This window comes from Arvicanthis niloticus, chromosome 9 (genome assembly GCF_011762505.2).
Source record: "Arvicanthis niloticus isolate mArvNil1 chromosome 9, mArvNil1.pat.X, whole genome shotgun sequence".
NCBI lineage: Eukaryota > Metazoa > Chordata > Mammalia > Rodentia > Muridae > Arvicanthis > Arvicanthis niloticus.
In genome coordinates this window covers 77,195,040-77,220,595 of record NC_047666.1, presented here as the reverse complement: position 1 = coordinate 77,220,595, position 25,556 = coordinate 77,195,040, and the positions used below count along the sequence as shown (strand labels likewise).

General features: G+C 41.5%; 1 protein-coding gene across 34 annotated transcripts in view; it reads right to left on the bottom strand.

The window, feature by feature from the left end:
- Positions 1 to 25,556, bottom strand: part of Plekha5 (pleckstrin homology domain containing A5) — a 165,763-nt gene that overhangs the window by 44,135 nt on the left and 96,072 nt on the right. For 22 of the 34 annotated variants that reach the window (XR_013112706.1, XR_013112708.1, XR_013112707.1 and 19 more), the window contains 7 exons: positions 23,679 to 23,751; positions 19,159 to 19,259; positions 16,645 to 16,760; positions 16,396 to 16,413; positions 9,382 to 9,849; positions 2,370 to 2,832; positions 1,318 to 1,401 (listed from right to left, as the gene is read on the bottom strand). Coding sequence is in view for 30 of the 34 variants with exons in the window: in XM_076940745.1 (XP_076796860.1) it covers positions 1,318 to 1,401; positions 2,370 to 2,832; positions 9,382 to 9,849; positions 16,396 to 16,413; positions 16,645 to 16,760; positions 19,159 to 19,259; positions 23,679 to 23,751 (1,323 nt within the window). In the remaining 4 variants the exon portion in view is untranslated. The remainder of the gene's footprint in view (positions 1 to 1,317; positions 1,402 to 2,369; positions 2,833 to 9,381; positions 9,850 to 16,395; positions 16,414 to 16,644; positions 16,761 to 19,158; positions 19,260 to 23,678; positions 23,752 to 25,556) is intronic. The other 12 variants (XM_076940724.1, XM_076940725.1, XM_076940727.1 and 9 more) reach the window with 1 other exon arrangement.

Genomic DNA, 25,556 nt, shown 5'->3' with positions numbered 1-25,556 from the left:
AGAAAAGATTCCAGCAGTGTCCATGCCCCTGTAATCTCAGTTTTCCAGAGGCTGGACAGGAAGGCTGTTAGACCGAGACCTTGCCTAAAGCAAAGGCAAAAGCAAAAACAAACAAAACAAACAAACAAAAACAAAACAAAACAAAACAAAAGTAACAATAAAAAAACAAACCAACAAAAAAATAAAAGCCCCCAAAACTAAGCCAAAGCAAAGTCATCTATTTTCTTTGATTTGAAGAACTGATATCAAAAATATTTCTAAATATGGATAATACTGACAACAAAATGGAAATAGTATATATACTTGTATTTTTTTCCTTCTACCTGTAGCTCAAGCTGGGCTCTAGCTCTCAGTCTCAGCTTCTGGACCGATGGGACTAAAGGCATAAGCCTCCATTGCTGGCTGACTACTCTACAGTCTTTCTTTGGGTAAATACATAAATCAATGTATTTTCTGACTCTAAAGCAGCTAATATATATTAAATTTCACAGAAAAGCCAAGTATGGCAGTATGTTCATATAATCTCAACATGAGGAGGCCGAGTAAGAAGGAAGACTGAGCTCCAGGCTGGCCCGCGCTACACATCAAGGCTTAGTTTTAGACTAAAACAAAGGCCACAGGCAGAATGTTTCAGCAGGTCTGCTGCAGCCCAGCTGCTTGCGGGACTTCACCTATGTCTGTAGGAGTGTTTGAGTAGGACAGTGGTTCTCAGTCTTCCTAATGCTTCAACCCTTTAACATACACAGTTCCTCATGTTGTGGTGACCCCAACTATAAAATTATTTACATTGCTACTTCATAAATGTAATTTTGTTGTTATGAATTGTAATGTAAATATGTGATATACAACCCACAGGTTGAGAACTGCTGGTACAGGGCCTGCTGAGCTTGAATGCAGTCTTGTGTATCTTATGTAAGTATTCCCTACTGAGCTACTTGGGTTTTTAATATAAACAAAAACAAAACTACGTGGTCATGTATGCCATGTGGTCATATATGCTATGTAGTCATGGCTGGACTAACAGCCATCCCTGTGTTTCACTGTGCCTGATTTTTAAAGTGGGGATAACAAATCAAAAACCCAGAGTTAAACAGTAAACTTTAAATGTGCTCCTTTATTTGGACATTTAGGGGAAGGTAGCCACAGAGACATCGACATGGCTATATAAGTCTATGCTCTTCTCATGTTGAATCTTTCTTAAAAAGCAGTTTTGTTTTCTTCTGTAGGCGATGTCACACTTAAAAAACTACGTCAGCTTCATGTCTTTTTGGGCAGCAAATAAAGCAAGCATATGATAAGTAAACTTATCACACTCACCGTTCTGCCTTGGAGGCTCTGAGGACTCACAGCCTGTAAAGTTAAGCCAGCTGGCATTGACCTTCTGTCAGGTACATAGACATGCTAGAAGAGAGAGACAACAGAATTCAGTGGTGAGCTTTTTGGGGGAGGGTGGTATCAATATTATTGATGAATAATCTTATAATATAAATTTACATTATGGAATATTAATTAAAATTGTCATTAGTTTTTATGAGAGAAATACTATCACTCCTTATTTGACTAAAATACAGGTGCTACTGGACAAAGTAATTCTATGAAGACTGGTCAGCAGCATGCAAACTCCTGGTTCTCAGGACACATGTGTTTGTGTGGGCTAATGTTATGGTTTTGTGTTTCTGAGAGAACATCTCATTTGCAGTTCAGGCTGGCCTCACGTTTATCTCTTAATCTACTCATTTCCACTACCCAAGTTCTAGAATCACAGGCATGATTCATTATGTGTGGGCCCATATAAACACATCTGATATTTATTATTACCACTTATGTATAAGGTGTGCGTTCAAAGCACATATACGGAGGTCAGAGGGCGACTCGGTGGCACTAGTTCTGTCCTCCCTCCGTTAGGAGATTGACCTCAGGTCACTAGGCTGACACAGCAACATCTTTACCTACTGAACCATCTCACTGGCCTGGCTTCAGAGTCTTAGAGAAAACTTAGTGATGGGAGTGGCATAGGTTGAGAGTTTCACAGATTTTTACTATCTGGCTGTTTTTTCACGTCTTACAGAAATCCTGCCTCAAAAACATGAGAGACATACTTCAAATGTAAACACTTGCCTGCATATATGAGGCTTAGACCACAAACAAACAAACAAACAAACAAACAAAAAACCGAATTGCTCCTGTGATCCAGAAGAACTGAAAGCTTAGATTCTATTATGGGATTCTAACAGTGTTTTAATTTTTAAGATGAAGCTACCTATTTTAAGAGAACAACCTTGTTCTCTTGCCTCTAATTTAACTTAAAAAGTATATAAAAAGAAAATACAACATCACTGAGCAATGAGTTAACACAAAGAGCACCTCACCTTCGGGTGATGAGGCCTGTGCCTTCGGTCTATTGTCACATCTCCTCTTTGGATCGGCGAGGCCACTTCTGACCTGTATGTCCGCTGAGGGGAGAAGCCCTGGTAAGCAGCTGCTGAGCCATGGGAAGGTGACGTGGGGATGGAGTGCATTGTCTGGTCAGACACCTTCATCATGGCTTTTGGGCTGCTCAGGCAGCTGTGCCGAGGGAGGGTGTTCTGCTTGTGGTAAAACTGGCGCTGCTGCCACTCATACAGCTGCCACATGGTATCATCTCTCATGGACCGCCGCTTCTCTTCTGCTCCAGGCCCTGTCTTCTCATGACCAGAAGGGGTGACACTGCAGATACTCTCAGGTCTGGTCTTGCTGTTTCTTGGGAGTGTTCGGTAACCTTCAGGGTAGCGGGCCAGAATCTGTGCTCGGTGGCTTGGCATATTTCTTGGCAATGTTTGATAAGAAATTATTCTAAAATTCAAAAGTTGTAAAAATCAAAGTTGTTGTAAAATGGAGAGAGACCTGCTTTTGCAATTTTAAGTGACACTGTATTTCTGGTTTTCCTGTCAAGTAAACACATATCAGGCTTGATCTTTTAAAAGGACACAGTTTAGTGGCATGTGAAGTTGCTCGGCATGTGCAAAGCCCCAGGTTTGAACCTCAATACGTAACAAATTGAAAGAGGAAAAGGAAGGAAGGACTAGCCAGCCACCATGTTATATGAGGTATAAATCATTAAAAAGCTAAAGACTTTAAATGAAATTACATCTGGTAATATAGTATATAAATAGAATCTACAGTAATTATATGTGACTATTAGTGACTGCTACAAAATCTATTTGATTTAATGTAGAAGCATCTGCCTATTTCAAGTGATAATAAGAATAGTTAGGCCTTTAACCCCAGGGCTTCATAAGCACAGGAAGTGGATCTGTAAGTTTGAGATTAACCTGGTCTGCAGTGAGACCCTTTGTGTCTTACCCTCGGCCCCAGCAATCAACTCCCTGACATCTCCCCCAAAATGTCCCCAAACAAACAAAAAATCCAACTCCCAAGATATTAATAAGTAAAATTTAAAAAGAGACTATTCAAGAACTAATCTTAAGCGTTCATCTTTAACTCTGCAACTAGTTAGATAGTAAGGCCCTGCCTGAAAAAACCAAAAACCAACCAACCAACCAAAAAAAACCAACCAAACCAAAAACCAAAAACCAAAAGCCAAACAAACAAACAAACAAAAAACCCTGTCCAAACAAAAAACGTTAAGATTGAATTTTAAGTGTTCATCATAGTCTAATATTCTGTGGTGCATACATTTGTATCCTAAGACAAAGTTACTGTAACCCAAAAGCCAGGGCTATGGGAAATGCAGGCTGCAACAGTGGCTTCCTGCATGCCTCCAAGGCGCTAACAGCTACACTCTCACCACAGGTACAATGGGCGTCTCCTGCACACTGCGCCTGCTTTTTCTCACGGCCTCCTGTGTTAGCTGTCTGCAGATGCCAGTCACTACAAGAAGTGGGTGGAACTTGACCTGCAGGCTACTTTACTAAACTCCTAAAGACACTTTATATGTTTAAAATTACTTTATGCATATGGGGCTAGCCTGCATTTTTTGTGCACCAGTTTCGTGCCTAGTGCAGGTAGAGGAGAGAAGAGAAGAGGGCATCGGATGCTCTGGAAGTAGAGTTACAGATGGCTGTGAGCCACCAAGTGGGCACTGGGAACAGAACGTAGTTCCTATGGAAGAGTAGCCAGTGTTCTTAATCACTGAGGCACCGACACTATCTCCAGCCCCTACCTTACTACTCTTAATAATCTAAATCTTTGGCTGGTAAACTGGAAGCCAAAACATTTTTATTTTTATTTTATATGTGTGTGTCCATCTGTGAGTGAATGTCATATGTATGCAGAGCACATACAAGGAGGCCAGAAGAGTCAAATCTACAGCACCTGGAGTTACACGCAGTTGTGAGCCACTCAATGCAGGTTTGGGACTTGAACCTGGGTCTTCTAGAAAAGCAACAAGTACATATAACTGCTGAACCATCTCTGGCTCTCCCAGACATCTCCGACACAGCCTTGTTACTGGCAGCAATGCATCAATACTGCTCCAGCAGATGTGACAGCTTACCAGTGCACTCTGGAGAAGCAGCAGGTCTAAGGGAGCTTGGGTTGTACTGGACCTTCCAACAACAACAAACCCCACAAAGTCTTTGAACAGATCTTACTGTGACCTAGTGTAAGGACTGGGTGCATGTTTGGCTATGAGGTACATTACATACTCAGTTCCTACTGGTATGAAAAATGATATTATTGTTATTCAATGAGAAGTTCTCTTTAGGAGGAATATACCTTCTCTCTGTGACTATGGAAAATACTACAACATAGAGGGAAAGGAAGATTAGGAACAAGTGGGAAGGCATGCAGACCTGCAATCCCAGAACTTAGGGGAATCAGGCAATTGGATCTCTGTGAGTTCAAGGCCAGTGTGGTCTGCATAGCAAGTTCTAGGCCACCCAGGTTATCATATCCATATTCTGTTAATGTCTGGCATTATAGGAAGAGTTTGTGAATGAAAATGCCTACTTTTAGCAATTTTCAGATATTTATATATAAATGAAAAAAAAATTATCCCCTTTAAAAAAATCTGTTAAAGACATGTATGTTGTACATGAAACTATTCATTTCTCATAAGGAATTAAGTGAAACTAAAGCTATCGGGCTGGAGAGATGACTCAGCAGTTGAGTGCATACTGCTCTTCCAGTGTCCACATCAGGTGCCTCATGTCCACCTCAACTTTTGGCCTCTTGGGCACCCCCACACCCTAACATCTATCATCCTCATAGCCACAGATGGAAGTTAAAATGAAAACTAACAATAAGGAAGACAGAAAGCCTAGGAAGCAGTGACCCCAGAAGGCTGGGGGCCCTTGTGTGTTCCCGCTGTCTAGTAGCCATGAGTCCTTCAGCCACTGTGCTTTCCTGACTACGAGAGAACTGATCACAAAGCTGTCTCCAGTCTAAGGTCACATTACTCATTACATTCAAACAATGTCTGATCCCTTCTGTCATCTCTCCAGGACAGTAAAGATCTCCTCCATCATTCTGGTTTCTCTTTCAGGGTCTTGCAATGTCGTCAGCGCTAGTTCCCCAAGTGAGAGGAACAGTCCTGTGACTAGAGTGGAGTTTAATTAGCAGTGGTTTTCTTTTCTGTTGCACACTCAGCCCCCCACCTCCTGGTAGATTTCCCTCCAACTTCTCTTTGATAAGACAAAAGACAAATCAGGGTCAAAGATGAAGAGCTGGCAGCCCCACACTCATATATTCAGGAGGTATGGCTGCCAGGAGAGCTGATTCTAGCCAAGATTCCAGGCTGGCACTCGAGCACTCTACCTTTGGTTGTTCCCGCCTGACAGACTAACTCTAAAGCAACTTAACAACCATACTTTGCTTTAGAAATTTAAGAAACAAACACTACAGAAGTACAGAGTGCCACCATGGAAATGTATCTGCATGAGAAGGGACATGCATTGCCAGACTAAAATAGCCCAGACGACCTAAGCACTAATAGAGCAAACCTTAATTCTGGAGTGACAGAGCTGTCAGTCTCTGAAGCTTCACTAGCATGTGAGCTTCTACTCTAACTGCCACGTCCTTGTGTGTTATTAACAGTAGTGTTCCCATCAGCATGGCTAATGGACACAAGTTTGAAAAGTTCTTCTGCCCTCTTTGAAACTTTGGGGGACTTTTAATAGAAAAATAAGTTATTAACAAGTAAATTCATTTTTTGTCTCATACACATTCTAGCTTTAGGAGACCTGCTTTTCAGAAGTACAATTTACTCCAGTGATTTCTGTCCCAAAGAAATTTAAATTAAGCCAAGTGTGATTTACTGTGAATCAAAGCATAAAAGCAAGCTTAGTGAGCCCGCTCAGCAGCAGCTGCCTGGGATCCCCTGAGGGACAATCAAGGTTCCTCACTCACAAAGACACTGCAGCTTGTTCAGAGGTGCAGGGGCAACATTAACGCACCCTGGCTTCCTACTAGGGTCTCAGTAATTAAAGAAAGCTTTTCAGAAAGGAAAAAAAAGCAGTTATTTCATGAATTATGATGCTTCTTTTCACTAGTAAAAGTTTGTGAATGTTTTTTGGGGAGGTTTATTTAGAACCATACATGATACTTTTCAAAGATTCAAAGTGGCCTTGAGCCATTTGCAAAGAATGTGACACTTTTTAAGTACTCAGGGGACTGACAACACTGTGAATCTGCGGAGAAGAACGCAGACAGAGCCCTTGTTCAAGCAATCAGACAAGCCTTCAGGAGGCTGCACGCAGGAGGATAGAAAGTCCTTCCAGGGGCTCACACTCAATGACACTTCACACAGGAAAACATAAATTCCAGACGCCTGCTACCCTCTCTCCACTTTTAAACTCAAGACAGAAATGTTTTATTTGAGGGAATGAGTTTTCTTTGAAGTGAGATTTAAGTTGAGAAGAAGCAACTTGGCAACCTTCCAGTCTGAATTATATCCTGAATTTGACCTTTAGTCCCCCAAAACTTTTCGCCCTCAAAACTACTTCCTGTTTTTTTGTCTCATCAAAAAGCACTGATTTATTTTCCTACTGATAATATATCAGCTGACTGTCCAATAGTTAAATTCTATTTTCTCATCCAGTCATTAAGTAATTTGCTTACCTATGACTGTGGTCAATATGAAAGCAACATGTAGTATCTCATTGTTTCTTCAATGTGTAATTCCCTGATAACTGTGTATTTGTGCATTTAGTCATACTTTTTCCCTCTAAAAACACTGGCAACAATCAGTGTATGGCATACCCTAGAACAAACACACACCATGGACATGCAACTTGCAATTATGACACCATCCTGAAGGCCAGGTACAGAGAGGTACAGTCTTTAATCTCAGCAATACTGAGGCAGAGGCAGGGGAGATCTAGGAGTCCGTGGTCAGGCCAATCAGAACCACATAGTGAGACCATTTAAAAAACGAACAGTGTTTTGTCAATTTTCAAGTACTTAAATTAATTCCTTGTTACAATTCAATCACTATGTTGTAGAAAAGTCTCTACAACATATTGAGTAAAGTCAGTGTTATTCACAACTCTCTCTTGTGCAAACCCTAAAAGTGAGCACCCAGGATTCGGAAGACGGGTGAGGAGCACATTTACAGGGGGAGCTTGTGTTTTAAGAAAAAATTACAGCCAGACAGTGGTGGTGCATACCTTTAATCCCAGCACTCAGGAAGCAGAAGTAGATGGATTTCTGAGTTTGAGTCTAGCCTCGTCTATAAAGAGAGTTCCATGACAGCCAGGTCTACATAGAGAAACCCTGTCTCAACCCCCGCTTCTACCTCCCCAATAAAATGATTTTTATGAATTTGAACAAAACATACTTATAGAAATATCAAGTCTGTTGACTTGTGAGGGCTGGGATCCAATCCATGCCTTGTGCACACCAGGCAAGTGCTCTACCACTGCATCATGTCCCTAGCTGTAAATTTACTTCAAAAATTTTACTTACTGTTTTAGTGGTTTCAAATGGGTCTCACTATGTAGCCCTGGCTGGCCCACTACTAACTATGAAATAACCCAGACTGGCTGTGCACTCAGAGCCATTGGTCTCAGCCTCTAGAGTGCTGAGATTTCAAGGGTACAGCACCACAACTGGCTTACATTTTGTTCTTTGAGGGGCTGTAGAGTCAGCTCTGTGCTTAAGAGCATTGGGTGCTCCTGCAGAGGACTGGGGTTCAGTTCTTAACACCCACATGACAACAAAGGGAATCATAGATACCCTTTTCTGGCCTCTGCAAACAGCAGGATGTTCACAATGTATAAACATAAATGTTCATGCACATAAAATAAAATAAACATATCTGTGTATCTGTGAATGCTTGTGCGTATGTGTGTACTCATGTGCTGAGCGTGGTGGGGCACAACTTTGTTCCAGCACTTGTAAGGCAGAGACAGATGTGAGTTTGAGGCTAACCTGGTCTACATATCATGTTCTAGGCCAGCCAGGGATATATAGTGAAACTGTCTCAAAAACAGAACAAAATAAGTTTTTTTGTAAACGTACCTACTTCTCAGCATATATTCCTGATAATCTTTATTTCTCAAATGTCTGTTCTCTTAGATCCCCCTCCTTTTACTAACATGAAGACAGGGTCTCACTATGTGGCTGGCCTCCATCAACAGGAGTGTTAGGACTAGAGAGAGGCACAGACCATCACACCTGGCACTTGTAGGGTTTCCTTAGAACCCTCTTTTTTTTCCCCAGTTTCCCATGAGATGAATGTATTCACTGTCACAATTTTAACCACTTCAGATATACTAAGCTCAAGGGTAGACTGCCCTCTGAAGATGTAGACTCACAGGCAGGGCCAGACCCTCTCCTCTCCACACTTCAAACATGAACATTCTCTAAACCTTTGGGTTACAATCTAATATTTATAGGTCTTTCTTCCTCTCCCTTTTTGTGGTCTAGGAATCAAACCTGAGGTACTCGAGGCCCCCTGTGGCCCCACAGTGCTCTCTTGGTTTTGAGACAAGGTTTCACTGTGTAGCTCTGGCTGACCTGATCCCCCTGCCTCTATTCCCAAATCCTGGAGTTACAGGTGTGTGCTACCACACCTGGTTCCCAGGTTTCTTCAGTCCATGAGGATGCAGAAGCTGTCAATGGAAGAGAGATTAGGGCTAGAGACAAATTCCCATTGGTTCATCACAGTTCTGGATTCTAGGAGGAGAGGAAAGGGGTAAAGGCAGAAGGGTGGAGGCCTCTTGTCTCGCTCAGCTTCTGCCTATCATTCTGGGCCAGGAAGGATGGCTCTTTACCAAAGCTAGGCTATCCACAGAAACAAGAGACAGAAAACACTTACCTCTGATTACCACGAACAAGATAAGTGTGAAATCTAAGCACACTTCAAACCAGTACTGCAACTGAAGCCAACCTGGCCCACCACATATCAGAGAAAGCAGGCTGGTGATGCTAGAAACTTACCCTCTGGGCTCTTCTTCAAGACCCCGTCCTTTCTGGACTTTAATCCACTGCTCCAGCTGTTGCATTGAATTCGTTCTCTGAATGACTCGATCAGCCTCTGTGGCTAGGGGCCCTGTGTTTGGGTGACTCCCACCCCGGACATCTGCCAAGCTGACATTTACTACTTTGCCGTCAGAACTATTCACATTGATGGGTCTGTAGTGCACATTCTGAGGTGGGCAGGCTGGCCCACTTTCATATTCTGATGGCAGGGAGTTCAACTTTACACTGTTAATTTTTGTTAATGGTCTATCTTGCCCATCCTTCTGAAATCCGTATCTTTCAGCTTCTAAAGCCCTTTTTTCTTCAATTTTGCTCATTTCCTTATTCTTCTGATTGTTTTGGACCTCGGGTCTAATGAGAACTCTGTGGTTGGGAATGTTATTGGTTTCTTTAGTTGATGTACTTTCAGTTGTAATCTTGTCCACTCTGAAAGCAGAGGAGAAAAACACAGTAGGCAGATGAACAGGTGTCTGTCATACCTTAGGCTCAACCTAGGACACTAACTTTCATGACAACAAGCAACAAAGTAACAGTCAGAGCACAAGCTGTGGCAAACCTCAGAGTTGTGGCATTATCATGCAGGCTGGTACTAGAATATAGGATAATAGTGCTAGGCAAAAGCCACTGAGACAAATGCAATGTGCCTCTGGCTGCCGAAATCTCCAAACACAGTAAATGCTATTTCTTACCATTAATGGTTAAACCACAGCCCACTTAAAGCAGCCAGCAATTGAAATAACAATGTGGCTCTCAGTCATGAAGGTTAGCTCATCATGAGACAATCTTGAGTCTGGCTGAGGAAGCTGCTGCAACAGGAAATTACAGTCTGATGCCACCAAAGAGCTGACCCGAATGACTAACTCTTGCTTATATGCAAGAGGACCCATGTGTGGAGTGATGTCACCATGTAGCCCAGGTTGGCCTCAGCTACGGCTGCTGACATTACAGGTAGGAGATATCAGACCCAGATAGCACAGTTTAGGAGTTCCAGGGCCAAGCTGTTTATGCTCAGTGGGCAGCTATTTTTCTTCCCTTAAAAAAAAAAAAATGGTCTCACTATGTAGGCCTGGCTAGGCTGGAACTCACAGACATCTGTCTGCTTCTGCCTAGGATTAAAGGCATGAACCACCAAGCCCAGTTCCAATGGGCATCTTTAGGCAAGGTTTAGAAGCTTACAGTGGTGAGCTTTTTGGTAGAGTACCTTCAGCAATGTCAGAAGACTGTCATGAGAACCAAATGATAATTGCATGGCCTATAGTGCCTTTACTGTTGGTTAACTGTGTTTCTGGGCTGCTTACGTTCACTACTCAGTTGCTAGAACTCTTTCTGATGACATGCTGTATTTCTGAGCCAATCATATCTAGGCTTTTATAAAATACAGCTGAGTGTCTGAACCCACATGAACTTGTCAAGATCACTCCATTCATCATGAACTCACAGATGCGGCCTGCCTCCTGCATTTCAGCACACCATGGTACTACTGAGATCCCAAGGACAGTACTGTTAAGTTCTGTGACGTGGAGAACATACATAACACACGTATGTAGCCACACTCAAAGCTAAGTGAAGAAATGTAGATTCTACAGATGCCCTGGAATGGGGCTCTAGCAAGAGTCAAAGATAAGTGCCTTCTCTCGGAATGAAATCACACAATGCAGAGACATAAGTCACACTCCTAGATCAGACACAACAGCAGACACAAGGGTGGCGTGGGGTAGAATAGGGTAGTTCACAATGACAGTCTGCGGGGCTTCTTCCCTTCAAAGAGGAAATCACTAGAAAACTGACACCAAAAGTTCAATTAAATCTGCAGGAAGGGGTTTTTGAACACTGAATGCTGAGTATCTTTAAAGTCCAGTAAACTACAGCTACTGTTTTAGACTAGAATTGTAATGTTTTTTTCCAACTATATCACCGAAGAAACATATGCATGTAATGACTCTTTTTTAAATGGAACAAAACTGACTCAGAAAACCATGAGAACATAAACCACAAGAAATGCATCTGATTTAAGAAAGTAACAGTAAAGACGCTGAAAATTAGCATGACCGCTAAGAAAAATGGTAGGTTCTTCAAAATCAAGAAACAGAACTGCTACCTGAAGACAGTTATGGACACACACATACCTATAACCCCAGTGCAGCAAGAAGGGCCAAGAGTTCAAGGCCATCCTTCAGTCTACACTGAGTTTGAGGCGAGTATGGGCTACATGAGATTCTGACTAAAAACCAAACCAAAGCAAACCAACCAACCAACCAAGAAAAACATATACTAAAACAAAAAAGAAGAAAAAAAAAAAAAAAGAATTATGATCTAGCAATCCTACCACTGGGAATCCATCCAATTCGTATGTTGAGAAGAATCCTATACCGATATGCTTATTGTAGCACAACAGACAATCTTCAGAAAAGCCAAGATATAGCAATAGATGGATAAAGAATTTGTAACGCGCGCACACACACGCGCACACACATACAGAGTGGGGAGAGTGAAACAGAGGGGGATAGAACAGTCAAATGAATATCTCAGAGATCATTATGTTAGTGAAATAAGTCTAATCCAGAAATATCATATCCTCTCATTTACATGTAGAATCTAGAACACTGACCTCCAAAAACACAACAGAGAAGTAGTTACCAGAGGCAGGGGAGGAATAGGGGAGGAGTGTACAGACAGAGGATAGATAATTAGTATAGTTGAATAGAAAACATTTCTTCATTGTATCAGCATTGTAAGGCAACTATGGTTGATAATGATTTTTCAAATAACTAGTATAGATTTTTAATACTCCCAGCTCTGCTCATTACTCCAATCGTATCACTGCACACTGTATACATGTGAAATGTCCCACTTTACGTATAGGAAAATGTGAAATTACTGTATGTCAAGTGACAATAGAAACATCAGATTGGAGGTTTAGTTTGGTCACAGAGATGGGTACATGCCTAGCATCAGAGATTATGGTCTAGATGCCTAGTGCGTGTGTCACACACACACACACACACACACACACACACACACACACACACGGGGAAAGGGAGAGGAGGGAGGGAGGGAGGGAGAGAGGGAGGGAAGGAGAGAGAGAGAGAGAGAGAGAGAGAGAGAGAGAGAGAGAGAGAGAACACTGAAGGGGCGGCTAGGGAGAAAGTTCAGTGGTTCAGAGGACTTATGGATCTTGCAGAGGACCCAGGTTCAATATGCAGCACCCATATGGAAGCTCTTAACTGTTTGTGTAATTCTAGTTCCAGGAGGATCTGATGCCTTCTCTGGAATCCACGAGCACCAGGGACATACATAGCACATAGACCCACATGCAGGTAAACACCCATAATCTCTTTAAAGGTCAGAAAATACAGCGAGGCCATACAAGATGAAACTATGTACACAGAGATGGAAATTACTCAGAGAAAGTATATTAGAACCAGATTTTAAGAATGTTAACAACTATCTATGTACTAAGGCACTAAAACACTGCAGTTTCTGGGTGAAACCCTTTATGAAATTAGAAAGCTGAGCTTTAAACACCGGGCTGTGGGGAGTGAGTGGGTGAAGGCTTGAGTCAATGTGGACTGTCTGACATGAGCTGGCCACGTCACTGACAAAGGCCTTCCTCTGGTTAAGTGAGACTCTGGATAGTGTGTGTGAGTAGGAGTATTTATGACTGACTGACCAGTATGTGCAAAAACTACCAAGTGCAACTCCTTCCTTGCAAATGTTTACGGCCTGAGACCTCTTCCTGAGACGAACTCTTCCCCTCTGTCCTTCACATAATAATAAACATGCCAAGGTTCTAGACTGTTTCAGAAGTTGGTGCCACTCCATGAGTGGACACACTGGATCTCAGCTTTTTTGTATGTGTATTTTCTTCGTTTCCTAGCTACCCTGGTGGGGTTTCTAGACCCAAGCCTTGCAGGATTCGGTCATGGGTGTGTTAGGCCAAGGATGTAGCTTAGTGGCTGAGTACCTACCTAACATACAAGGACTTAGGTTTGGTATCCAGCACCAAAAAAATCTGCCTTCCCCAAACATGGTTGTTTTATCTTCAAGGTGATATGCCCTGGTAACTGTCTTAAGTATTTGGGCCACAAAGCAAAAGGGTCCCACTACTTTTATAGAATAAACAAGAAATCTCACTGCATTTATGAAATGAAATAGAATTCTTTCAATATTGAATGCTTAAACATAATGGGGTAGGATACCACTTCCAACAGCTAAGAGTGGAAGAACGTAAGCCAACTAACTCCTCCTCTAGCAGTGACTGCTAACTCCAGGTTGAGTTTGGTGGCACTACTCAGCACTGCTGGCTAACAGGAGAAACTGCAACACAACCAGCCCTACATTGTTATGGGGCAGAAACTAGTAACTCATTCTTATCATCTCATATTATGAGCTGATACATGTATCTTTTTAAAAAAAAAAGTATATGGCCATTTTTGCCTGCATGTATATAGTGCCTTTGGACGCCAGAAGAGGGTGTCAGAGCCCCAGAAACTGGAGTCACAGATGGTTATAAGCATCCCTGTGGGAGCTGGAAATCAAACCCAAGTTTTCTGAAAAGCAGACAGTGCTCTTAATCATGAAGCCATCTCTAACCGTACATTTTTATGTGTGGTTTTAATTAATTTATATTACTTTTTGGTCACAGATTTCATTGCACAGCCTAGGACTGGCCTGAACTCATGATTTCCATGATTCCATGCCTCAGGTGCTAAAATTACAGGGGTGCTCTACCACGCCTGGCTCCAGTTTTTAGAATTGTAAATTCAACAAAAGAAAATGGAAATAAGTTAAAAATAAGAAAAATATAACATACTATAGAAACTACTTGAAAATAAAACATTCTATTAAAAAGAAAATTCCTAGAAGCTTTACTTAAAGATAAGTTTACTTAGATATCAATTATTTTAAGTACAGGTGAAAGAGAAACCAGATTGTAACCCATTCTGTTTTCCTCTCAACTTAGTACTGTATGTGGGTGTGCATGATACATGTGAGTTCAAGTGACTCTCTCATCCTAATTACTACTACTACTTCTTCTTCTTCTTTTTCTTCTTCTTCTTCTCCTTCTCCTTCTCCTTCTCCTTCTCCTTCTCCTTCTCCTTCTCCTTCTCCTTCTTCTTATTATTATTGTTTTTTATTTTTTTGAGATAGGGTTTCTTTGCCTAGCCCTGACTGCCCTGAAACTCACCCTGTAGATCAGGCTATCCTGAAACTTGGAGATCTGCCTTTCTTGTCTTCCAAGTGCTGGGATTAAAAGTGTGTGTTGCCACACGGGACTCTGTTACTTATTATCAGTGTGAGTATCTGCATGATACGTGTCATGTGTGGGAACATACATGTCACCCTGTGCACGTGGAAGTCAGAGGACAATGCTGTAGTCATTTCTTTTCCCACTGGTTCTTTAGGTTCAATTCAGGCCATCAGTTTTCTGAGACAAATACTTTTACTCACTTTGAACATTCACTCATCCTGGCTTTGAACATTTAATTATCTCACCTCCACCATCCAAGTGCTGGAATCAGATACCTAAGGACTAGGGCTATGGCTTGGCACTTATCTAACGTACACAAGGCCTTGAATATGATCTCCAGCACAACCACCACCACCACCACCAAAAAACCCTAGTACCTGTTTTATTTCCATGCTTGGGGACCTGGATGAGAATATGGGGTTTAAAAGCAATAGTATAAATAGAACTAACTGTGATGACACATGCCTTTAATTCTAGTACTCAGGAGACAGGGGCAGGCAGATCTCTGTTTCAAGGCCAGCCTGGTTTATAGAGTGAGTTCCAAGACAGCCAGGGATGTACAGAGAAACTCTGTCTTGGGGAAGGGGTGGAAGTGTGTTGGGGGTACAAGTGTCTTTTAAAGGCTCAATTCAGTCCTTTAGGCAACATGTCAAAAGACTATTAAAATATGCACTGAAGTAGTATGCTCAATGCCATGGGGTTTGATCTCTAAGTGGGGCGCGCGCGCATACATACAGATGGGAAAAAAATCTTTAGATGTGCAAGTTAGCAGTTATATAAAATGTGAACTTAATTATCACTGACTGGAAACAAAATTTAATTACATTATAAATCTTCAAATTACAGGAATTTTTAAAGAAGTGTATTCCCAATACTTGGAAGGCATAGGCAGGTGTATCTGTATGTTCAAGGCCAATCTGGTATACATACTGAGTTCTAGGACAGCAAGGACTACACAGAGAACCCTCTGCCCTGACTCAAAAGTGTACTCACTCAACCGCTATTGTTGTAGTTTGTGAAATGTATTTTGAGCTTGAGACTCTTCTGTGCAGGAATGCTTGGACTGTAAGTGTGTACCTTGGGCCAGAGATAGCTCAGTGGGTAAAGGTGCTGAGTAAGATCACTGGCACTCAGGTAGAGAAAGAAGAGCTGACTCCTGAAAGTGGCCCTCTTGCCTCCACATAGACACTGTAGCATATGTATGTGTACACACACAAACACACACACACACACACACACACACACACACACACACACACACACACACAGCATGAATGCAAAATGGTGTGCCAGCAGGTCTAGCAGACTGATTCTCATTATAATGAGGAATATTAACATGACCTGTTACCTTCAAGCAGGGAAGAAAATAAACAACTCTAGGACCAGCTTTGGTCAGTACCACAGTACTAAAGGAAAGGTACAACTCATCAAGAAGTAGCTACATTTAGAAATTATTTAAATTTTCTGGAATTATTAATAAAATAATTGGAATTAACCAGGAAATATTAACAAAAATAAAACTCATCAGAATTTCTTATTGTTTATTTATTTACTTCCCAAATACCAATACAATATAAAAACACAATGAAATTAACTGCATAAAATTAAATTCTATAATTTGGGATCTTTAAAAAAAAAAAAATCACACAACAAAAAAATCAAGCTCTTCCATGAAGCACATAAATCTATACAGCTTTAAGGTAATAAAAAAATGTACTCACCGGAAATTAAAGGTAATTCTGTAAGAAGAAAGAATATTCAGTTTGAATGTGAGGATTCTAGAGTTACCTTAGAGCAGTGACAGGTGAGAATGAGGCAAGGAGGAGGGGACAGAAATGCAGGTGGGGTCATCAGCTGACACAGTACCCCAGGCTGGCCTGGGGCAGCTGAGAAAACATGCATGATAAAAGGCACTGAAGGCAGGAGTGAAACCGAGGTGGGAGGCACTGCTGCTTCCCACAGGGCTGTACCTTTTCACAGGTTCTGTCTGCACTAGAGCAGCATCTAACATGGCCTTCATCCACAGCTCCATTTCCTTTCCTGTATCGGTGCAGAAATAATAGGTCCGCATATTTGGGTGGGCTGCCTAAGTGAAAACAACAGCGTCACTTTCCACGGTCTGTGCTTCTGAAAAAGAAAGGGGAAAAGTCCATTCTCGTCTCATCATTACTGTGAAATTCCAAAGGAAGCACATTTGTCCTTTACATAACATACAGGCATGATTTAGAGTATCCATATTGACCTCAGCACGGCACAGTATTATCCTCTTAATGGTTCTTCAATGGCGTGTACCTCTGTCAGTACAGACCATATAGTCATAACACCTCTGCGGGCCAGCCCGCTCACTGAGCTCTCACCACTCTGATTTGGTGAGACCAATACTTCTCACTCAAGGCCAGTGTTTCTAGCCAGGAACGGTACTTGGGAGGCTGAGGCATTAGTCTGAGGCCAGCCTGGACTGCTTGGCAAATTCTAGTACAATGTGATCCAGAGTAAAGACCCGGTCTCACAAAGCAAAACAACACAACAACACAATAGTAGAGTATGCTTTAGAACAATGCAACAACAAAACTGAAAAGCCACGGCAAGCATAGCCGCCCCCCCCCCCCCCCCGGGCAGTGTCTTCAGTTTTTTGTTTTTTGGTTTTTTTTTTTGGTTTTTCGAGACAGGGTTTCTCTGTGTAGCCCTGGCTGTCCTGGAACTCACTCTGTAGACCAGGCTGGCCTCAAACTCAGAAATCCGCCTGCCTCTGCCTCCCAAGTGCCGGGATTAAAGGCGTGCGCCACCACCGCCCGGCGTCTTCAGTTTTAAAAGCAGATGCTATTCATGCTTTTTATGGATGCTGCATGGACACTTAGGAGTAAATGAGTTCAAAAGCATTTCCTTCGAGCTTTTCCTTTTACGTTTCCAAGTTAACATGCAAACACCTGCAGTTTGCGAGGATGGAAAGGACCAGTATGGTCTTCTTTTTATCAGAAAAAGAGAAGGAAAACAAGTAAAGGCACTGGCAAGTCTGTTACTGTGGGGGAGCATGGCAACCCCATGGCAGATAACGAAAATAGGCTGTGGACGGAGAGGGCTGACACCAGGAATGAGCAGTCTCCATTTCCATTTAAAAACCCTGTGGTGGTTTCCCATCAGTCAGCCAGACTTGGCTGACTGAATAAGCAAAGGCTGCTGCGGCTCAGAGAGGTGAGGAGAGTGTGAGGCAGGGCTTGGCCAAGCTCTGAACTAGAGCTCCCCATCTGGCACCTGACCCTCCACGCCAAGATCCTGCTGTCTGCTTCATCCCCAAGTCAGATTAGCTTCACATCTTTAGAATACACACACAGGCCTTAGGCATCTCACCCATCTCTGTACCATCACAGCTAACAAATCTCCAGTGATGTCAGAGATAACTGTGCAAACAGCCTAGACAAAATTCAAGTCCTCTGCTGTTATAATGATTAACAGTCCCTGGACTTTTTGAAAAAATGAATGAGGAACACCGCCCATATCTGTCATCGGTGGAAGAAACTGGGCTGATGGAGAGAAGACCCTGTGCCTGCCCCGAGACAACTCAAAAAAGCCACTCACATGGCCACCCCCACTCGTGACTTCAGAAAGCGTGAAGTTCCTACTTACCATGCTGATAAGAGTAGACTCAACATCAAGAAATGCAGTCATACAGTAGCTCAGAATTTAGGGGAAATACCACAAAAAAAAAAAAAAAAAAAAAAAAAAAAAAAAAAGTTGAAACAGTGATTACTGTTGTCACAGGCAAAAGACACAACAAAGCAAAGTAATATCACAAAAAAACTATATCAAGTGCAGTGTCCACTTTTATTGCTATTTTAACACTACAGATTTTTAATAATTTTTCTTTGACTGACTTCTCTTTTAGCTTCAAGGTTAATAATAATGCAACATATGTCTTAGCAAAAGTTACACACTAGATGGGATCTGAGCATTATGTACTTGAGAATCTCTTTGAGGCTATCCTAAAAAGTCTGTGAATGTCATACTGAAGAGCAGTCTCTTCCAACACTCTTCCCAGATATAGTTCATCTGACAAAATTCAAATAGTAACTGAGAACAGAGATCACCAAGACATCTAGCCATAGCCATCCATGAAGCTCAAGGTGCCATGCTTCACAGAGAACATGTTAGCATGTGCTTCCTAAAAGAACAGTATTCTCTGGCATGGCAGTAACGCCACTAACCCATATGCTTTTTTTTTTTTTAATTTTATTTTATGTGTATGAGTGTTCTGCCTGCATGTATGTCTGTGACAGAAGAGGGCATTGGATTCTTTGGAACAGGAGTTACAGACAGTTGTGAGCTACATATGGCACTGGAAATTAAACCCAGGTGCTCTAGTGCTCTTAATCATTGAACCACCAACACACTTTAACTGTACACATCGCTACTAGTTCATTTTTAAAATAGTTTATGGGTCAATATCTGTTTTTAAAGCTTCAAACATTGCACATGCATTTCCTTACCTTAAAAGCATATTTGCGATTGATGTGGTCCTCAGCAGTAAGCATGGCTATCTGAAAACTCGGCAACAGGATGCTTCCCAAAATACCCTCCTCTTTCTCATCTAAAAGAGAAGTCAGTGTTGGTCAGGCTGTGTTCTCTGGGCAGTTCTGCCACTTGCCCCATGTCACGACTCCATGCTCTAGTTGTTCACACTGCCCCCTGTCTTCCTGGACCGGCAAGTTCCATGAGGAGATTTCGAGGTGGGAAGTGTCCAAGGGCATGCTAAGCAGATATGCTCACATGAACATGTGTACAACTACACCGTGAGAACTGTACAACTTCAGAGCTGTGCAGCTCTACGCTTGCCCTTAGAGATGCTGAGATCCAGAGTGAAACCAAGGGCTTGAGTGACGACCTCCAGAGCAAGCACATGAACTACTACACTGAGGACGATGACCCAACAGTCATCTTTCTGTAGCCTTGGCTGTCCTGGAACTCACCCTGTAGACCAGGCTGCCTCAAACTCACAGAGTCCTGCCTGCCTCTGCCTCTTGAGCACTGGCTTGAACCCACCACTGTCTGGCTTTATGCTATGTTTTAAACATTTCCGTGGGTGGAAGCACTTGCTGCATGAGCTGAGTTCAAGCTCCAGGACCCAGGAGGAGGAAGGAGGGAAGCGAATTTCATCAATGTTCACACATCTGCTGTCACACTCAACACATCTGCTGTGACATCGGCATGCCTATCCCCACCTCACACACACACAGGTCATTAATAAATAAAAACATGCACCTTTCAGAAGCAAAATCATTACAAAGAATTGGCATTCCTTTTGTTATAATTATTATAAAATTTTTATTTTAGAAATAAACTAGGAATAGTAAACATTTTCTTGTTTCGTTTTATATTTCACAAACTGTCAATAAATGTACTAGAAAAGGAGGAATACAGATAACTATTCCCCAAGAGCGGGAAATTCAATGAGGAAAGTTACACCGTGAGCCTGGCACGAACTAAGATATGGAGCACCACCACTGATGCTGGCCAATGTCTAGAGACAAAATCAAACTGCATAGGTTTGGTAAATTCTGATTTAGCAGTATACTTAACCACAGTTGCCTGGGCAGTGAACTGATGAAAACAATTCTAGTAACTGTATTTAGAAGGTTAATACACATATTTTATCACTTTGCTAAGTGACCACAGAACCTTGCCACACATATTTTGTATAATTCAAACAAATTTAAAATTTACAAACAGAGAGAGGACCTTTGGGTAGAATGCAGGACTAGAAGCTGCCTGCATTTGATCCCATTAAGAAAAATCATCTAAGACAGAATAGATACCATAGAGAAAGAAAGAGAAAAAGCTTTGACAGTTCACAGGAAAGAAGAAAACTGCCCCAGCTCCAGCTTGGGCATGAAGTTCTTAGAAGCCTCACACAGAAGTAGTGATAGTTCCTGAGTGGTTCTGGCAACTTAAGTTTCAAGAGGCTGTGGAATATCAGATTCCCAAGTAAAATCAAAAGAAATAACTCAACACCAGGATCTCCACATCACGACTCAGACATACAAGCAAGTTAGAGAAGCAGGACTCTTCCAAGAAATCACAATGGCACAGCCAAAACCAAGACAGTGACACAGGTAAATGCAGGATGATTTCAAAGTTAGTAAAATTCATCTATGACTTCAAAGATGATACAAGAAGTGGATAAACTCATTCGAGGCCTCAGGGAGGACAGTCAGTGACACAGAGAGAAAAATGAGGGACCTGCAAGGAAAACCAAGAAGGAAAAAAAGTGGGAGGTGCCGCCCGCCTTGGTCAAGCAGGAGAGAGAATCACCAGGAACGGAGGACATCAGCCACTACATTCAATCATCAATACTGAAAACTACATCAATGACCATGAGCACATGCCAAGCACCACAGACACAATCAGGAGGCCGAGCCTCCTTATCAAACGTATGGTTTCAAACTATTTCATTGGGACGACTGTCTCCTGTTTTGCAGGCCGGTATTAAAAGAACTTCCCCTATGATGTCTTGTACCTGGACTGTGGCTTTAGGACCCGGGCCTTATGTATAGATCATCTGTTTCATAAGTGGCTTAACGGTCTAGGTCCGTTCCTTTGCATGTGAGTATCCAGAATTCTCAGTTTCATGTACTAAAGAGATGATAGATTTCTTCAGTGTCCTGAGTGTCCTTGCCAAAATTTAATTGACTCTATTTGTTCAGTTTTATTTCCTGGCTATCAATTTTGTTCCAATGTTCTGTTATTATGCCAGTACACTGCTATTTTGATTACTATAACGTTCTGATGTAAATTTAAATAAAAAAAATGATTTTGCTAAAAATAAAAAAAAATTCCATGAGGTAGGAGTTGTGAAAAAGACAACAAAAAACAAAAAGCAAAGCAAAAAAAAAAAAACAAAAACAAACAAACAAACAAAAACTCCACCCAAAACAAAAAGAAAACCAGAGAGAAACTAACTATAGCAGAAAACTCTTGAAATCTAGAGAAAGAAAGGGATTTCCCACAAAAGCAGAATTTAGAGGAAAACTTCACTATGGCTCATTAATGGCTAAGATGCTAAAAACACAAAGTAAAGGGGAAACAGTTCTAATAGGTCTCCTACACATGTAAGCTTATGAGGATAACATCATCTCTCTAACAGCGGTCCTACATGTCAGGAAAGCACAAAACATACATTCAAGCCTTGAAGATAGACTGTTGCCTGCTACAAATGTATCTTTCAAAATGATGCATAATATGATGGGTTCAGTCAGCTCCATCAGGATCTGACAAGTTTGTCTTACCTCTGTGGTCAATAGGCATGCACACGATACGTGCAAGCAAACATTCATACCCGTAAAATAACTACATGTAAAATAACAACATTAAAACTGATGGAGGAAGGATAGATCAAAATAAGCATAAGCTAAGATATATCATTTATGACCAGTAAACTGCACTAAAGAGATGTGAAGGAATACTATATACAGACGAAGAAGGAATACTATATATAGATGAAGAAGGAAGTCTTAACCCAAGAACAAAGAAAAGGATACATCTCTTGAGAGGAATAAATGAACAAATGAAAGCTAGGAAGAAATCCATAATATGAAAGAGTCAACCACCAATTTCCTAGCACAATATTGGAGAAAGAAAAGAACAAACAACTGGACTGAATAAGATCCTCTGTCTGTTGTCTGCAGATGGGGAGTCAAAGAATTGAAGTCAATCTATCAAGACAATGCAAGTTAAAAATAAGATAGTATGGCTCCTCTGATACTTGATAAAGTAGGAGTTCAAATAAAAATCCAAAGAGAAAAAGAAAGCCAATTCCATAGAACCAAGAAAACATAACAGGACTGGACAGAGATGGATCAATAGTTAAGAGCACTTGCTATGCTTCGAGAGGAGCCAGGTTTGGTTCCCAGCCCCCACACGTGGCAGCTGACAACTGTCTGTAACTTCAGTTTCAGGGGATCTGATGCCCTCTTCTATCTTCCTTGGGTACCAGGCCCACATCTGGTATACATGTAGGTAAACCTTCATATACATAAAAGTATGTGTATCTTAAAAAAATACAACCATATCAAATGTTGGAGCTTCAAATACTGAGAAGCATAAAAGGTCCCAGGTCTCAGTACAGTGACAGTGGGTGATTACTGTCATGCTCCAATCAATATACCCAGCTCATATTGTGTAATTCATATGTGCAAAGAAAAGCCATAAATTCTTAGTAACAAGTTGGCAATCTAATCCCTCCTCCATTGTTGTTTAAACCACCACGTGGGTGCTGGGAATTGAACCCGGGTCCTCTAGTGCTCTTAACTACTGAGCCATCTCTCCAGCCCCAACAACTCTTATTCTTAAGTGATACTTTCTAATCAGGTTTTAAAGGAGAGACTGTCCTTGAGAGAGCAGTATATCAGTACAACCTTCTTTGTCCCACAGCTAGACCTGACAAAACTAACATATAAAAACCTTAGCTGGCAGTGATGATCATGTCTATAATCCTAGACACTATAAAGCTGAGGCAGGTTCTCTAGTAGCAGGCAAGCTCAGGTACACAGTGATATGCCATCTCTAAGAAGATGTAGCAGCCAAGGACTCTGTTAAGCACTGTATTCAAAGACAGCACAACCAAGTGATGATTCCTAAGCTCTTCACACAAAACAAATCAGAATACAGAAGTAGACTAGAATCAGACTAAGTCTTCATCCAGGTGTGCTAGTCCACACCTTTAATACTAGTACTTGAAAGGTAAAAGCAGGTGGATCTCTGTGAATTCAGAGCAGCCTGATCTACACTGTGAGTTCCAGGCCAGAACCACACTGTCTCCAGTCTGCCTGGAGCCCTCTCTTGTCTTCTGCCATACTCTAGGAACTCTGAGCCTTGGATCAGCAAAGAAAGGTTTTCCTGATATTATTTGTTCATTGTAAACAGTAAAAGCACTACTAATGTCCTTTCTCTTAGGACATATACAGTGCTCAGCAGTTACTAAGTAGGGCGCTCAGGCAGTTGATGGACTCACCTCTGTAATAAAAAAGGCAAAGGTCCGAAAGCACAAACCAGCGTTTCTTCCACAGCTTCATGCCGGTGCTGTCCTGTTTAAGTAACAGATTGAAGACACATTTGATATGCATGTATGATACGCATGTAACACAGAAGACACATTTGATTTGCACTTATGATATGCGTGTAACACAGTCTAACTAAAGACCACTGAAGACACATTAGATTTGCAGTTATGATTTGCATGTAACACAGAAGATATATTTGATTTGCAGTTATGATATGCATATAACACGCCTAACCAAAGACCTAGCCATGCTCTGTTCAACTTGTACAGCTGGGAGACAACAGCATTGTTTCAAAAGGCCAGAAAGGCAGACTGTTCCTACCACCGAGAGATGATGGACTTTTGAAGATGTAGACATGCAGCTCCTGATTGGATTATAATGCTTATAAATATGAAAATGTCACATGGCTCTCCATAAATAAATAAAATTGTTATATGCTGACTAACAAACTTTAAAATAAAAATTCTAGGGACTCATGTTAATTAATAAGTCTGCCCAAGCAGACTGTTCCATAAGAGTCACATGAAAAAGGGACAGGGTGAGGCAGTTTCACATTCTGTTCTCTGTGTTGTGAGCTGGAGGAAAAGAACAGTGGAAACAGACATTAGTGCACTCACTCTGCTCACCACACTCATTCTGTTAACTGCAACAAGAAGCATAATGTGTACACTGACATGATTTGAAACGGACGACGATACAATGCACATGAGTAAGAAACCTTCACACACAAATAGTGAACAAAGCCCTCCTTCTACCTGCAGTTAGGGTGTACTCAGCCTGCAGATTAGCTCCTTAAGGCTAATGCCAAGTGATCAACTTCATGAAGCTACTAGCTTCAGACAAGATCATACTCAAAATAAAATTACTTTCCCACACTCAATAAGCAAGAATGCTAGAGAAAACTGGATGCCCTCAAATGACAGACTTGTTTAGATGTCTACATGAACACTTCTTAATATCTTTCTAGTTAATCTGACAGTGACCTTAAAATATAGAGCTGAAATATGGGTAGAAAAAAAGTCCTGAACAGAAAACGTTTATCTTTAAAATGAACAGCTACCCCAAGGGAGAAACCAAAAACCAAAGGGAAGCGTACATGAATGGTCTATGACATTTTCTGTCTTAATTACATTCTTTCTTTGGAAAAGACAGGAAAGCTACAAATATTTTTAAGGTCACATATCCATCACTAAGTGCTCACATGCGTAACTCTAGTGCCATAATGTTCAGCCAGTGAAAGCTGCAGACATTTGCAGTTGTTGCTGAGAGGCCCAGTGACCTCAACTGGGTGCACTGATATCAAACTACTCAAATATCGTTGGGTTCTAATAGCAGGTAAGAGAACATGGAGTCTTCCTTACACAGTAAATGTGCAGAAGAAATAGAGCGAGAGCTTTAGGACAGCTCTCCTCTGACACACAATCTTATCTGTCCACAGCTCTCAGGAGGGAAACAGCATACCTGAAATACTTCACAGCAATTTACTATGAACTTTTTTGTTGTTGTTTGGTTGGTGTTTTGTTTTTTGTTTTGTTTTGTTTGAGACAGGGTTTCTCTCTGTGTAGCCCTGGCTGTCCTAGAACTTGCTCCGTAGATGAGGCTGGCTCCAAACTCATAGAGATCCGCCTGCCTCTGCCTCCTGAGAGCTGGGATTAAAGGCTTGTGTGCCACCACACCTGAATAACTAGACGTTTTAATGAACGAATGTTATTTAAAAAAAAAGATTACTGACTATAAAGCAATGAATCTAAAAGGTCACTAAGCCACTGATGTAATACTAATTAGACAGTATTTTCTTGTGTTTGGAGTTGAACCGAAGGGTGGCCTTG